Genomic DNA, 14,542 nt, shown 5'->3' on the forward strand with positions numbered 1-14,542 from the left:
AAGGCTGTATTAGCTCCTGCAACTTCTACAGCAATTGCAGAGGGTACTCTAAATCATGGTACCTATCTCATGACTATTTTATACTTTGCTGCAGATCTTGCATCGGCTTGACACTTTCACCTATGTCCTGATACCCACCATGAATTTGGGAGCCATTTGCTTCTCCTGAAATGAAAAAAATCCCCCCCCCCCCGGGTCTTGCAACCTCATTTTCATGCAAATGAAGTAGAAAATATGGCTAACAAAGGGGAATGAGATGAATCTCCTAACAGGAATGTCATCATAAATTTATTCAACATTCTACTTCCTTAGACTTCTCTTTTCAGATTTTCTTAAAGTCTCTAACTTTTGTTTTTCTACTGTAAATATAAATTTTACAAGTCTTTAAAATTCAAAACACCAAGGCAATTTTGACTAAGACTTTATTACTATACATTAGCAAGGACATAGGATTCATAGACGTGTTTGTATCACTGCTTTATTTTGACAGACCCATTATTTCCCCTCTCACCCACCAAGATCCAGTTCTGGGATCAGGTTTCTGAGCCCCCTGAGAGCTTTCATATTTTGAATTCTTCCTTTGTATACACTGGCTGTATCAGTCTGTCCAACAAGTCAAACTCCAGATGGAAAAGGAAATACACTATGTGGTGAATAATAAAAAAAAAGAGATTCTTAATACTACATTTTTGAAGTAGTCTATTTGCTATACAAGGCTAAATAACTTAAAAGTCAAAACCAGAAATCATCTCCTCCACTGCTCCGAGTGCTTGCTCTCTCTCTGCTTTTTAACCGTAACATATCCATGACACTGCGTGCATATATGTCTCGCAAATTCACATTGATATTTGAGTCGCTGGATGAGTTCTTCGTGAGTCTCTTTAAAGCTTCACGCTGCCGGAGAGCAGCTTCTTTTATCTTCAGTGTAAAGTAACAGGCAGAAAACCGGTCATTTATGATAGCTATTGGCAAAGCCAAAACTAGTATTCCTGACAGTATACACATAAAGGCCACTACCTTACCAATAGTGGTGTCTGGCCTAATGTCACCATAACCAACAGTTGTCATGGAAGTTGTTGCCCACCACCAAGCACCAGGTACGCTCGTGAAAGTTGTGCCTGGCACACCTTGCTCAACAAAGTACTCCACAGTGGAAAAGATAGAGATCCCTACGGACAGGAAAAGCAGCAGAAGGCCAACCTCCTCGTAGCACTGTGCGATAGTCATTCCAAGGGACCGCAAGCCTGAAAGACAAGAAACGCTGTCAGTAGGTTGATTCATGTAGCTGCCTTCAGAAGTTTGTGAAATATCTCTTATTTGAAAGCTGATTGTTTTATGTTTTTGCTTTGACTGCTAGTGAACACGTCTTAGGAAAAAGGGGTGCAGCTCTCAAAATACTGGGAAAATGTGATTTAGAAAGAAACAGATTAAAATATTAGACTGAACCACTGACATTATTCCGGTTTTCTTAAAACAGAGCATATAAATCCTCCTTATTACTTATCATTTGAACTACATACAACATTTAGAAAATTACTCTATTTATTTATTATTACTAAATCTCCATTTAGTAATTGGCCATAATGGATTGGCCTTAATTTTTATTAAGTTACCTAAATAACCATTTAAAAACACTAAAAACATCTGCTCCCTACTTCCAGTCTGAATGTGCCAAGCTGTATTTTCCAGCCCTTGTCACATTTTTCTCTTGGACCAAACAGCCCTATGTTGTCAAATTCGTGTTCCCAGGTGGGTACTCGGAGCCTAACTCTGTCACACTACCTTCTTTGCTAAGCACCGTTCGCAACCCTTTTACAGTTCTCATAGCCTCTCTTTGACCTCTCTTTCTCCCCCCAGCCTATCAACATATTTATCTGTAGAGATCAAAACAAACGCAGCAGTTCAGCAGCAGCTGCACTCGTGCCAAAACTGGAGATAGCAAAGTCTCCCAATGCAAACGTATTCTCCTGCTAATTCACTGATGTACTGCATCAGTCCCATTGCCCACGAGTCGAGTCGCACAGGGAGCCCGTGTGCAGCTGACTGCTCTCTGTAATGCCCCACATTCCTTTCAGAGCTGCTGCCTCAAGCAAGGCCAGGCTGCCTGACAAAGCAAGCAGGAAAGTAAATCCAATAACAGTGCAATGGATAAACGTCTCTCATAAACAAAGAAGGAAGATAACAAGGCACCAACTCAGTTGAAACACATTGGAAACTGAAATTATCTTCTGAATAACAAGTGATTTTGGATCGCTTTTTAACACCGTTCTTTAAGAAGATGCTGTTTTCCATAGTAAAAGAGAAAACCATGATGCTTATCAATTACCCTTCACGGGGTACACTTGTAACTAAAGCAATGTTTGTATAATGGCTTACCGGAGCTCTGCATCTGCTTGCAGACTTCACATGCTCATTGGAGTAATAAGCAATTTGCTTTGCTTTACTTTCCACAATCTCAAACTAAAAGAAGTTAATATTTCTTCTTGCTTTTGACTCCATTTCTTTTCCCCTTTACGTCTAATGGGTTTTACAGTTTTTGTTTATGTACAGCAAACAGTGGAGGTACAGACTAGATTTTGTAGGGAATGTTTCCTTTTTCAAAGTTTTCTTCTACCAACTCCAGTTAAGGACTTGCTCATATCCACGTTTTATCCTGCTACAACTATGGTCTGTTGGTTAGGATGTTTATTATAGCGTTATAGGTTAACTTTGCAGCAGAAGGGAAATACGATTTATCAGAGTAATCTTTTTTACTATTAATATGACTGCCTCCGGATTTTGAAAATATACTAAGACAAGCAGTGCAAAAGCTGTGAATGGGACAACTGCAAGGATCCAGACCAAGTTCTCATTTCCCAAGGAAGTTACTATCATCCCCTGCCATGTAAAACTTCACACTGATCAAGGTAGAATTCTTCTTCACCTTTCAAGTGACCTAGGAATAAGGTACTCCAATTTAAAACTCTCTAGCACTTCTTTTTAAAGCATGGTTAGGTACTGTAAAAGCCAGGCTTTGCCCTTTGCAATGGATCTTGAGAATACTGCAGCTAAAACAAACAGCACAACTCTCATAAACCTGGTCTAAATAAGCAGGAACAGCGCTGTGGCTGCTACCTCTCTATATCACATTGATGAATTATCAGCGAAGTTGTGGTTCTCCATCACTTCAGGTCTTCGGATGAAGTCAGGAGACATTTTCAGTTGAATCTATGAATCAGACAACTTACTGGGCTCCACAGCTCATTCTGAATGGGAATCGGTGCATTCAGAAGAATAATGTCTTCTGTTCTATTGTCTTGTAACTTTTAAAAATTCTTTCTTCAGCCACAGCACACAAACTACAGCTGTTCAAGCACAGAGCTGTAACAGCTCCTCATCAGGAGCTGTAACAGCCTGGATAGCCATGCTGGAAGGTGCTATGGTGCTGTAACAGAACCAGCGTGGTACCCAGCATGGGGCAAACAAACAGCCCCAGCCCTGGGACCAGCAGGAGGAAGGAGAGGCTTTTCTGCCATGCATGTCAAATTCCACCTCTTTGTTGCCAAAATGGACTTGGTAATACAAGCTCATTTTCAGGAGCTTCAGTTTACACACAGCATTTAAGTCATCCTAAACTTTTAGCACAGAATTCTGAAAGTGCTGAAGTTTTGCTTTTTCATGTACCCAAAAGCATCTCATCCTGACACATGCTACAGCCTTCTCTCAAACTTGTCCACTGCCATCACAAGTAAGATGCTCACATCCTACTTCTCCTCAAGGAGTTAATCTCTAAGTGCTTCCCAGAGAAGGACCAGCAAAGCTTCACATGGCACGTGGCCCCAGAAGGAAGCCTACAGCTGAGGAGCACCAGAGATTGTGAAAAATGCAGGTTCAATTCTCACCTGCTCCTACACCTAAATCCATAATTTCAGTATCTCAGAAGCCGCCTCACCGTCTAGCTATATATTTTCTGGATAGAGGTACTTTTCATTTCTCAATTGCTCCTTGACAAAGTATAGCACTTTACATAAATAATTTAACACTCGCTCCAGTCTAGCCTAGGTGTTTCTATGTATTGCATCCATCCTAATAGCTGAGTTCAGCTTTCAAACGGGCAGAAATGATGCTTCCATTTTTCTTTCACTTCTCCACAAAAAGGGTTAATCTGCCATTTCTTTAAAAATAAAGGGAAAAAAAGAATTGCCTTCATGATTTTTCCTAACTCATTTCTGCCTCCGATAGCAGAACCACACTGCTGTTGGGATCCCAGCTTCGCTAGGGGTCTGCACAGTATTACAGAGATGTCCTCCTTGTGACTGTGATCGTCCCTCCTCGGTGACAGGGGAGTTGCTTCCAGCAGCTACAATTTTTTCCATCTCTTTTCTTCTGATCTTGCACTCCTCTTGCCACACAGAGCAGGTGAGCAGTGCATGAAGCTTTGATCTGACAGTGCAGGAGTCAGTTTTAAGCTGCCTAAAAGTACGAGCACAGAAGAGTTGTGAGTGCCACCCCTAGGCACTGACATTTATCAGGACTACCCAGATATGTGTGAGCAGGATGGTCTCTGTATATGGTACTTAGAGTTCATCTTACACTGTGGTTTAGGGTGTGTTTAGAACCATGTTAACTCAACTCTCTTCTACTACAAATCTCTAATGGTCAGAAACCAGACTTCAGATCTGTTAGTGTATTTTTATGTTTTGATTTATTAGGTTTATGTTTTGTCTTAGTAGCAGCATCTTCTCTGACAGAAGATTGAATTCATGACTTTCTACGTTTAAATTATACAAAAAAGAGCCAGAATTGATTTAGTGTCCTGGGCCTCCTACATGACCAGCAACCCTGAACTACCAAAGAAGCAAGCACAGCAACAGCAATGCTGTTCTGAACTGTTTAAGTAGCAATGTAAGCCACTTCTTGGATGCTGAAACTGGTATTTTGGTTCCAGAAAAAGACAATAGTTCACTGTCAGAGTAGGAGACTAGATTTTGATATCATTAATTCACTTCTTCTAACATGGCAAATGAGTTATTCAACTCTTAACAGCACTTAATATTATGAAATAAACTATGGTAGCATTGTAATGAATTTAACTTTAAAAATAAATAGGCACTAAAGCTCACCCCATCTCTGAAAGCTAACACACCAGAAGTTAACCATTATTACGCAGACAACTGAAACTCGTGGTTTCAAGGTGATAGAAAGAGCCTTAGAACTGAGTTTCATGCATTCATTTTGTAACAGTAAAGTTTGATGAAGTGAAAACTTTGGAAACTTTATAACTAGAACCAACATACTTCTGGACCACAACCTTGCTATTTAGCACAAAAGTGCCTTGATGCGTTCAAATCTTTTGCTTATTTTCAAAATAGAACTAGAGAAGAATACATTCACATTACTGCCACCATTGAAAGTGGGTAGCACGCTTCCTTGTATAAAACAAGAACTGTAAAAAAATTATAATGAAGCAAAGCAAACTCCCTGACAGACTGAATCACTATCTGCTTCCTTTCAACTTCTCTCTAAGGGACAGTTATGCATTGGTATAGGCACAATCTAGAGCGGAGGAGTAAGATTAAGATAATTCTCAAACCACTAGCATTGCACTCAGTGGTATTAGAGCTATTCCCTGCAATTGGTACGTAGGTTCACTGCTCTTCAACGGGAACAAAAATCAGAGACATCCTCCTGCTATAATGCCCGCTAAAGTGGGGCCAGCTCACAAAGAGGATGGAGATGGCACTCCAAGAAAATGAAGCATCAACCATTCCTGCTTCAGAAATGCAGGAAGGATTACATTGAATGCCATCTAAGAATGATTATCATCATCTTCAGAACAGGCCAATATCACAGAACAGAGACAATGATTTACTATTGGGATCTGATTTTTCAAAGCTCCAAGTTTTGGCAGAACTTTTCTCCGTGTCAAATTCATTGCCATGTTCACCACTGATTCAAGCGGGAACATAATTAAATCATTTTGAAAATACCAAGCACTGGATAACATCATGGCATAGGCAGGGTGTGGTGAGGGTCTGCTTTTATTATCTCAGATATCCAGGCACGCACATTAAGTAGTAACACAAAATGGGGGAAACACAAGACCTTCTGAATATTTCCAGCTTCCTCTGATAAATTACCACTTGAGAACATTATCTTTTATACCTTTCCTATACTACTTAGGAAGAGTGAACACATATGTTCCCAGAAATGCACTCTACTATCCACCACTTTCCTGTCTGCTGTTCATCCGTCTCTCCTGACACTTGCCAGCAGAGCTTGGGCATGAAGGGCCCCACATCAACAGGTGAATACTGATGAAACCCGACATCATCACTCTGTGCTGCACCTACTGCCAATTCAGTAAGCGACCCCCAGCTGTGTTCAACATGTCATATAGATACCAATGTGTTCAAAGGGGCCAGAGAGCCCACCAACCCTTTGCCCAGTATGATTCAGTTTAAACACTTTTCTAGAAACATGATCTATTCAACAGAGGATGTCTGTTTTCAGGATCTGCGATGTAGACAAAATCATGATACATTTATTTGCTTAAACTTTTTAGTGTAAAAAATTGTGGTAGGTGATTATGAGCTGTCACTTGTAAAACTCTGACAATACAAAAAGCGTTGGTCAATGATGATCACTTACCGTTTCTTCCTGTGCTTCCCTCCTAACCAACTCAATTACAAATGTTTGCAAATTAGTGACATCGTGAGAGACTGGTAAATCATTTACAGCATGCAGCTTTGGGGCCTGTTTTTTGTAAGTTTTCTATGCAAACTATATGTATTGGCTTTATGGAAACCTAAAATTTATTGGAGGAAGCTCCTGCCACTCAATTACCAATGTCCCAAAGTAAGAGTTACCACAAGGCATTACTGGTAACATTATATTGTGCGAAAAGATAAGGCAGAAATGCACACGAAATAGGGGACTACTGTTGGTAGAAGGAATGAGAGCTTTCACTGCCATGTGGCTAAAAGTACCTGTTGAATGTCTTCCCAGCTTCAACATCCGCAGGGCTCTGAGCAGTCTCAGCACTTGGACAATGCGCCCCACGTTTTCCAGTTCCTGGGAGCTCTCCCCACCACACAGACTCTCTACCAGCAGGGTGATGTAGAAAGGTAAAATAGCAAGGAGGTCGATGATGTTTGCCACACTCCTTAGGAAGCGACACCGATCCCGTGCACACAGGAACCTCAGAACAAACTCCACAGTGAACCATGCAATGCACAGGTACTCTAGGGCATCCAGTAGCGGTGGTGCCAGCCAGCTTAGCTCTACTGAAATCAAAGCCATGTTGGCAATGGACACAACAACAAAAGCCATGGATAGAGTGCCGAAAGTCCTGGCTGCTGCGGAGGAACCAGGCTTTTCCAAAACTTCCCAAAGTTTTTGTCTGACATTAGGACAGAGGCTACCAGAAAAGTCCTCTTCCTCATCTTGGGCATCCAGTTCTTCTGCATCTTTCTTGATGTCTAAGGCTTCACTCAGCTCCTTCCTCCTGAAGTACCTGCCCATAAATGCCCCACAAATAGATTTTTAATACCAATATGCATAAGGTTTTCCTATCCTCTACCAAGAGAGGCGTAAGAGCACACATTAAGGTATACCTTACAGGAACTTAGGAAACCCTGTGGTCAAGTATGTCATGGAGGATTTTATTAACTGAAACCCTACAGCCTGTTTCCAATGACCTGTTGTTCCTGCTCACCCATGTCACACCAGTGACAGTTTTTACGTGCACAATAATTTTATTCTGATGGTGTGTTAGCTTTATGGATCATGTTAACTACAGCAGGATGAGCTGCATGACTAACTTGCACTCTCATAAGCAATCCTGGCACAACCCGACCCACTGTTTCTAAACTCTCTTCAATTTTATTAATCATATTGCATTTTTTATTGCATTGGTGTATATCTGCAATGTTAAAAGGAGAGGCATAATAAAAGCTATGCACTTTATGTATGAAATTCTGATCAATACATGATAAGATGACTTATCTTTCTTTAAATATACAGGTTGTCACACAACAAAGCATGCAAGCAACTTTGCTGAGTAGAATTTACAGATTGTAAATACTTAGTTGACTATTTTTTTAGGGCAAGAGTGTATTTACAGAACTATTTCATGGAACAACAACATTCTCAAAGTACACTGAAAAAAGTCCTTTTTTTTCACATCTGTATTCCTTGACAGCTGCAGAGGTCAAGAATTAAATAGAGGGGCTATGCAATTTTGCCTTCATTTGATGCAGTTACTCCTGAACATGCCAAAGAGGTCCATAGCTCCTTGTACCACCTAAGAAGTAGGATCTTCCAGTTACACCTACCACTGAAGGAAGAAGGGCATGAAAAGTAGGATCCAATTCTCTCTGAGTTGCACAAGTGAGTCATATCAGGATAGGATAACTTTAGCATTTGTTTTTTAGGATGGTAGGAGAGGGGACAGAGGGGTGGGTGGGTGTTGCTTGATCATTTCTTTCTAATAATTTTGACATAACCACTTTAGATAAATAGCAGTCATACTTTTTAGAGGATTCCATTCTTCAATACTACAAACAAACCAGTAACACTAAAAATGGTGGAAAAGATGTCTTCAAATAGAATTAACAGAAACATCCTGGGGGTGGTTCAGTCAAAACCCACCTCGTTCCTAAGCTGCCTGTTACAATTTGTCTCCACTGAGCCACATTCCCGCTGTTGCTGCCCCCTCCCTGTGAGCTGCTACATCCATGTGCGATGCTTGCCATCACGGCTCCTCCTGGAGCCATGCCACCCACACTCAGCCTGGCAGGTGACCGCTCCCTGCTTCTGTCTCTCCAACTTGGATCTAGAAATCATCCAGAATGGAAAGGACAGCGTGGGGAGGCTCCAAACCCTTCTGATTCCGCATCTGCTCCCCCTGACTAGGATAACCCCAACATGAATGACACTGAAGGACATTTCTGCCTTGACAACCCTTCCTATCTCCAGCACTGTCACTTTCCACTTTGAGCTTCCAAGGCCAGTCTGAAGATGGTGCAGAAAAAAACAGACCCTGTTCCTGTCAGCGTCCTGCTATCTTGCCCCCACTGCCAACCCGTCCTTCACAGCAAAGGTCAACAGAGACCTCACAAAACACACACCTCCTCCTCCTATTTCCTACTCCCACCTCTAGCATAGGTTTCAGTGCTGGATTTGCCCATGCTTCTTCTAGTGCTCTGCCACCTCACCTGCCCCCACTGCTGGATCCCTCACCTGCCCGTCCCTGCGCGCAAGCCAGTGCTGAGCTCACCCAGCCCACGCTCCCACGCCTCGTGTCTTCCCACAGCTCACCGGTCTCTGCAGCAGGAATCGATGCTGAGCTCATCCAAGCCCCAGTACTGGATCTCCTGCAGGAAGGAGAGCGCGCAGAGCTGCTCCATCACATGCAGCCTCCCCGTCTGGTAGTAATTCAGGATGTAGTGAAATGCCTGCGAGCTCCGGTCAAAGAAATACTCATTCTCCACCAGGTTGGCATCATCACAAAGCTCGAGGAGGCCAGAGGCCACATCCCGGGCGGCAGAGACCACTACGGCCAGTTTGCCGAGACGGGTGTCAGGGTAGCACGACAAAGTTTGCTGGGACATCACAAAGCGGCTGCCTCCTACATTGATAGTAAAGCAGTCCAAGGAGGGGATGGCCTTCTGCAGCAGGGGCCCCTGCTCTTCCTCACTGGAGAACACGCTGGAGTCCAGGGAGCCCAGGGACGTGCTGTTCCCTTGTTCCTCCAGGGACGCTTGGGAAGAAAGAGACATGCAGCAGGGAGGCGACTTCATCCTGGAGCTGCCAGCAGCAGCCCACTCTCTCCTGGATTGAAAACACAACAGACCCACAGAGAAGATCGCCCCACGGGGGAGCAGGTGGCGGGGCAGCCCGGGACCGCCTTACTTTCACAAGCTTTGCCTGCTGTCCCTAGGACGCCTCACCATCCCCGCTCCTCCCTGCCATGCCTCCACCGGGGACAGAGGTCGGGCGGGCTGCCGAGGAGGAGGCAGCGGCACCTGAGGCAGCTCCGCCGCCTGCCAGCGACCCCCCACACGCAACAACAGCGGCACGGGGGGGGCGACCTCGCCCCGCGGCACCCCCCGACCCCACAGCCTTGCCCCCGGGGCACCCCTCAGCGGGTCCCCGCCGAAGTTGCCGGTCGCTGCCGCCTCCCCTCAGGGCAGCCCGGCGGCGCTTCGTTCCGCCCCGCCCGGCCCGGCCGCCACTTACCTGCCCGCCCGCCGCCCCGCAGCGCCGCCCGCGGCTGGGCGCCGGCTCCCGCCGCCCCCTCGCAGGCAGCTGCTGCCCGCTCCCCTGCCTCCAAACTTCTGGGCAGCGCCAGCGCGCCTCCATGGCGGGTCATGTGCTGCGGGGGGCCGGCGGGGCGGGACGGGCTGGGACGGGCAGGGCCGGGCTAATGCCGTCCCCACCGCGGGGCTGAGCCGCCACCGAGGCCGGCCCGGCGCTGCCCGGCCCCCGGGGCCGGCGCCATGACCGGGGCTGAAGCTGGAGGGGGGCTCCGGAGCTCCCCGCCGGGGCCGCCCGCCTCAGGCAGCCCCCGGCCCCGCTGCCGCTGTGAGGGGAGGAAAGGGGGAAAAGCAGAGCCGAACTGCGAGGGAGTTCGCAGGACGGTGTTGGACACCACCCCATCGTGTCCCCCTTCCCGCTGATATACATAAAAACAAGCGTGCTTCTGAATGTGTCTTCTTTAATGCTGCTCCCTCGTATGAAAGGCTGAAGCCAGTCAAGTCAAACAGCCACCGTCGTGGCCAGGCGATGCACCTCAAATAACTTGTTTCAACTTAGGTGCATTCAGCCTTTTTTTTTTTTTTTTTTTTTTTTTTTTTTTCCTGAAATAGTCTGGAATATGCTTGGCACTGTCCTGTGTTGACTTGTAGCTCTGCTATATCATGGTGCAAGTTAGATTCACCCTGCTCACATTCACCCTTCTCACAGTTTTGTCCCATACCATGGGAAACTATCAATTCTGACAAATTTCACACAATTTGCTTCTATAAGCCTGCGTTTTCTGCTGCCTCTTAGTTCTTGCCTCCTGTGTGGCCTGCTTGTGTGGCTCTTCCATGAAGCCTGCCAGGGGTAACATTCAGGAGCACAGAAGATGTGTCCACATGTGTCCTGCTAGCACTGCATGTCCTACCTCCAGCTTTTGATCCCCGGTCACTAGAGTTAAGTACAACTGTGTAAGTTGTACTTAATAAGTACAATATGCACTCAATAAGTTCAACTGTTATGTACCTTTCTCACATTTACTTCACAGAGGTCTCATAATGGTTCATCTTTTGGATACCAGTTATCTTCTATATTTTATGTTAAGATCAACTGAACACTTGACTTATCACTCTTTTAGCAACACCTGTGGAAATCTCTCTGCTCTGCTCAGTACTTGCAGGTGTAGGAATCCACTCTGCGCATCCATTCATTGGAAAAGTGTTCACTGATCAGAAAGAATCCAGAGGAGAACAGCAAGAAGGGGGTCATGGACAAAAAGAAGAGGAAGGATGGGATAGCTGCAGAGTGGAACAGGCATTATAGCAATGTTCAGATACATGAAAAGCTGCATGCAAAGTTGAAGGGTATAATCTGTCCTCCTTGACCACACTGAGCAGGCATAGAAGTAAGGGGCTGAGTGACAAGAATGATGTTGAGGGTGGTGATTATGAAGGTTTCGTTAGCCAGGATGATGAAGAAGTGGAGGAGATCCTCTGAGATGTTGGTCTACACCACTGGCTGTCAAAGAACCGACTGGAAGAGGGTCTGTCAGGAATAGCAGAGGTGTGCTTCACCCTTTCTTGAGGCAGGCTGGAAGCTTTAGATGACCTCGTGAGACCGTTTCCAATTCTGTAATTCAATATTTCAAGTGTGTTATAAAGAAATACAATACAAGTACATATTTGCATAGATATCCCACCTTTTATTGCTTAAAACAATTAAATTGAAAAATAATTTAGGTGAATAATTGCAAAAAATGTGAATTCATTTTCCATCAAAACTGTCACCAATTGCTGTTATGAAGCCAGCTTTTGGGCATAGCCCACATTTAGTCCAGGATTGCCATCTGGGAGTGCAGACCCTTTGATGGAAAGCACTTAAACCAGCACTTACTTATAAACAATAATTAAAAAATTCATTAAGTAGACCATCAGTAATGAGAAGTAAGTACTTCACCACAGCAAGATGCCTTACTAAGTGTAATAGACCCATAATTGTTCAGTCATAAACCTACTTAGTCGACCTCTTTTCAGACTATTCTTTTCAGTAGACATTCTTTTATGTCAGCACGAAGTGGTTTTCTAGACATATCTTCTCCATTGGTGTGGAGAACTGAAAACGTTCTCCTCACTATTACTGTGATTCAAGGGACAGGTACTTCCCCTGTGAGTCCAGATCCACTAGTGTTTCTAAGAACCCAATTAAAAAAATTTGCTGTTGTCTATTCAAAGTGACTATCTAATTCACAGCATCATTAAAACTGTAGATCACTTGTTCTGAAAATACCCTGATGTATAATTTTCAGCTTATGTAATTTCGGCCAATGTAATTTTCAGCCTTCGAGTAACCAGGTTCAATATTGTGTTTACCTGTGTTGTTAATGTAATAATGACTGTATATAAGTCACCTCAAAGTTAATTTTTTGTCTGATTATCCATTGTTCAAACTAGGATGTTGACTTCAAAGTGCCAGAGATGCACTTGAGGCTGTGTGCTAAGGTTGCGCTTTCCATTAGTTTTGTCCACTTCCTATGAATTATTTTTGCTCACTTCTCACTGCAGGAAAGCAGCATCACCCACAGACTTCCATAGTATCCATAACTTCCATAGCGTTAATTCACGTCACTGTCATTAGTCAGAAGATCTGGGTGTGATGTAGTGTGTTACCTCTGAGTTCTGACTTCCTGCTAGTTTTCAATTAATTTTTTATTTAAAAAAAGATCTTTTAGAAAACTGCTATAAAACTATTTTCAAATGTACCAGTAGAATAAAGCTGGAATGTTTTGAGAAAATGAAAAAAATGTTTTATGGGTAGAAAGGCTCAGAAATAGAGGATTTATTTTTCTGTCACTAGACACAAGAAACAGGGATTACTGGTGTATTTTTCGTTTTCTGGGGAACTCTTAAAGGATCAGCTATTTGTTGTTCCTTTTCATTGGTACATGAGGAACCAAAACAACAGCTCTCATAATTTTATCATTCCCCTGGCAAACCCACTCAGGCAACCATACTCTTATGCCACCGGCGTAGTGGCAAAAGCTAATACAGCAGAACAAAGAGAGTCATTTGGTTTTACAAACTCTGCCAGTGAAGTGCTGCTGCTGAAGTGAACCATGGCCACTTCCAAGGCTGTTTGGCTCATGGAACTTATAACGTTGGATAGTACCACGTCTGCATGGTTTAGAGATGTGGTTCAGACCAAAGGCGTTATCCAGTGCTGTTTTATCATAACAGGAATGTCTGCAACAATTGAATGATAGTGACATATGTCTAAACTACTGTCTTTACCAATGCTCCAGCTGATATTTCCCTGGCACAATACCACTGACTGAAGAAACAGATTTCATTATTTCAAGAGACAGTACAATTTTTTTTTTTTTTTCTTGAATGCTGAAATATGAGTTGGAATCCAGCATGTCTGTTGTGGGAGTTGAAAAACTTGCTTCAGCAGAAAACCAGCTGTTACAAAAACCTTTTTTTTTATAATCTATTTTCCTAATCTTATGTACTGCTCATGTTGAAAGCTATGATTTTATGTCAATTTTGTAGTCACATCTTCCAGCTGGAATGTTATGGTATACAGGAAAATTTGTCCTTATCTTTTCAAATAGCATTGATTCTCTTCTCACAGGAGTAATGCTTCACAATAAGCTGATTACAAGTTGCTGGGATTTCTGACACATATTTCCAAATTTTTCAAGTGTTTTGATCTCATATATTAGTCTATTTGGAATGTAGAAGTGCTTCTTCTGGACCTTATGTGGTAGAATGGAGAAAAGAGGTTAAGAAAAAGAGTATGACTGGTAAGACATACCTAGAGAAAACTTTCCTCAGGAACAGCTTCATAGTTTCCAGCATCACAGGGACTTGAAGAACCAGAGGTTGCATCTATCCTAACATGTTCAATAATGTTTTATGATGCTGCAAATCCATTTTGGACTCCATTTCTGTTTCAATATCCATAACATTTTGTGCACGGCTCTTCAGAAGTTAACTGTGCCCTGGGTGAAAGATACCACACAGTCTTGTTAAATCTTCCTTCATTCTTTTGCTGTGACTGCTGAATAATGGGCTCTGCTCACATTGCCAAAACCATTCATAATTTTGCTGGCATCTGTCATACTATAGTTTCTGTGGAAATGTTCAGTGTCAGTAGTATATCTTTAATTTTTTATATGCATCCAAGCTCTGTGAGTAATACACTATATCAATTGTTAAAATTAATGGATTTGGGCAGTTCCAGTATTTCATCATTTGTCTATTGTGAATATTTTGTCTCAGTGCAAGCCTTTGAGCCCTGAGTTCCATTACGTTCAACACTA

General features: G+C 43.4%; 1 protein-coding gene across 1 annotated transcript; it reads right to left on the minus strand.

Annotated features, from left to right (window-relative positions):
• Positions 1-408: 408 nt before the first annotated feature.
• KCNV1 (potassium voltage-gated channel modifier subfamily V member 1) lies at positions 409-14,108 on the minus strand. Its single transcript, XM_040547778.1, has 6 exons — positions 14,035-14,108; positions 13,301-13,460; positions 10,222-10,385; positions 9,301-9,813; positions 6,969-7,495; positions 409-1,244 (listed from the first exon to the last, which is right to left on the minus strand). Exons 1-6 carry the CDS (start codon positions 14,106-14,108, stop codon positions 733-735), a joined length of 1,950 nt encoding a protein of 649 aa, XP_040403712.1. The 3' UTR covers positions 409-732.
• Positions 14,109-14,542: the final 434 nt, after the last annotated feature.

This window comes from Cygnus olor, chromosome 2 (assembly GCF_009769625.2).
Source record: "Cygnus olor isolate bCygOlo1 chromosome 2, bCygOlo1.pri.v2, whole genome shotgun sequence".
Classification (NCBI taxonomy): domain Eukaryota; kingdom Metazoa; phylum Chordata; class Aves; order Anseriformes; family Anatidae; genus Cygnus; species Cygnus olor.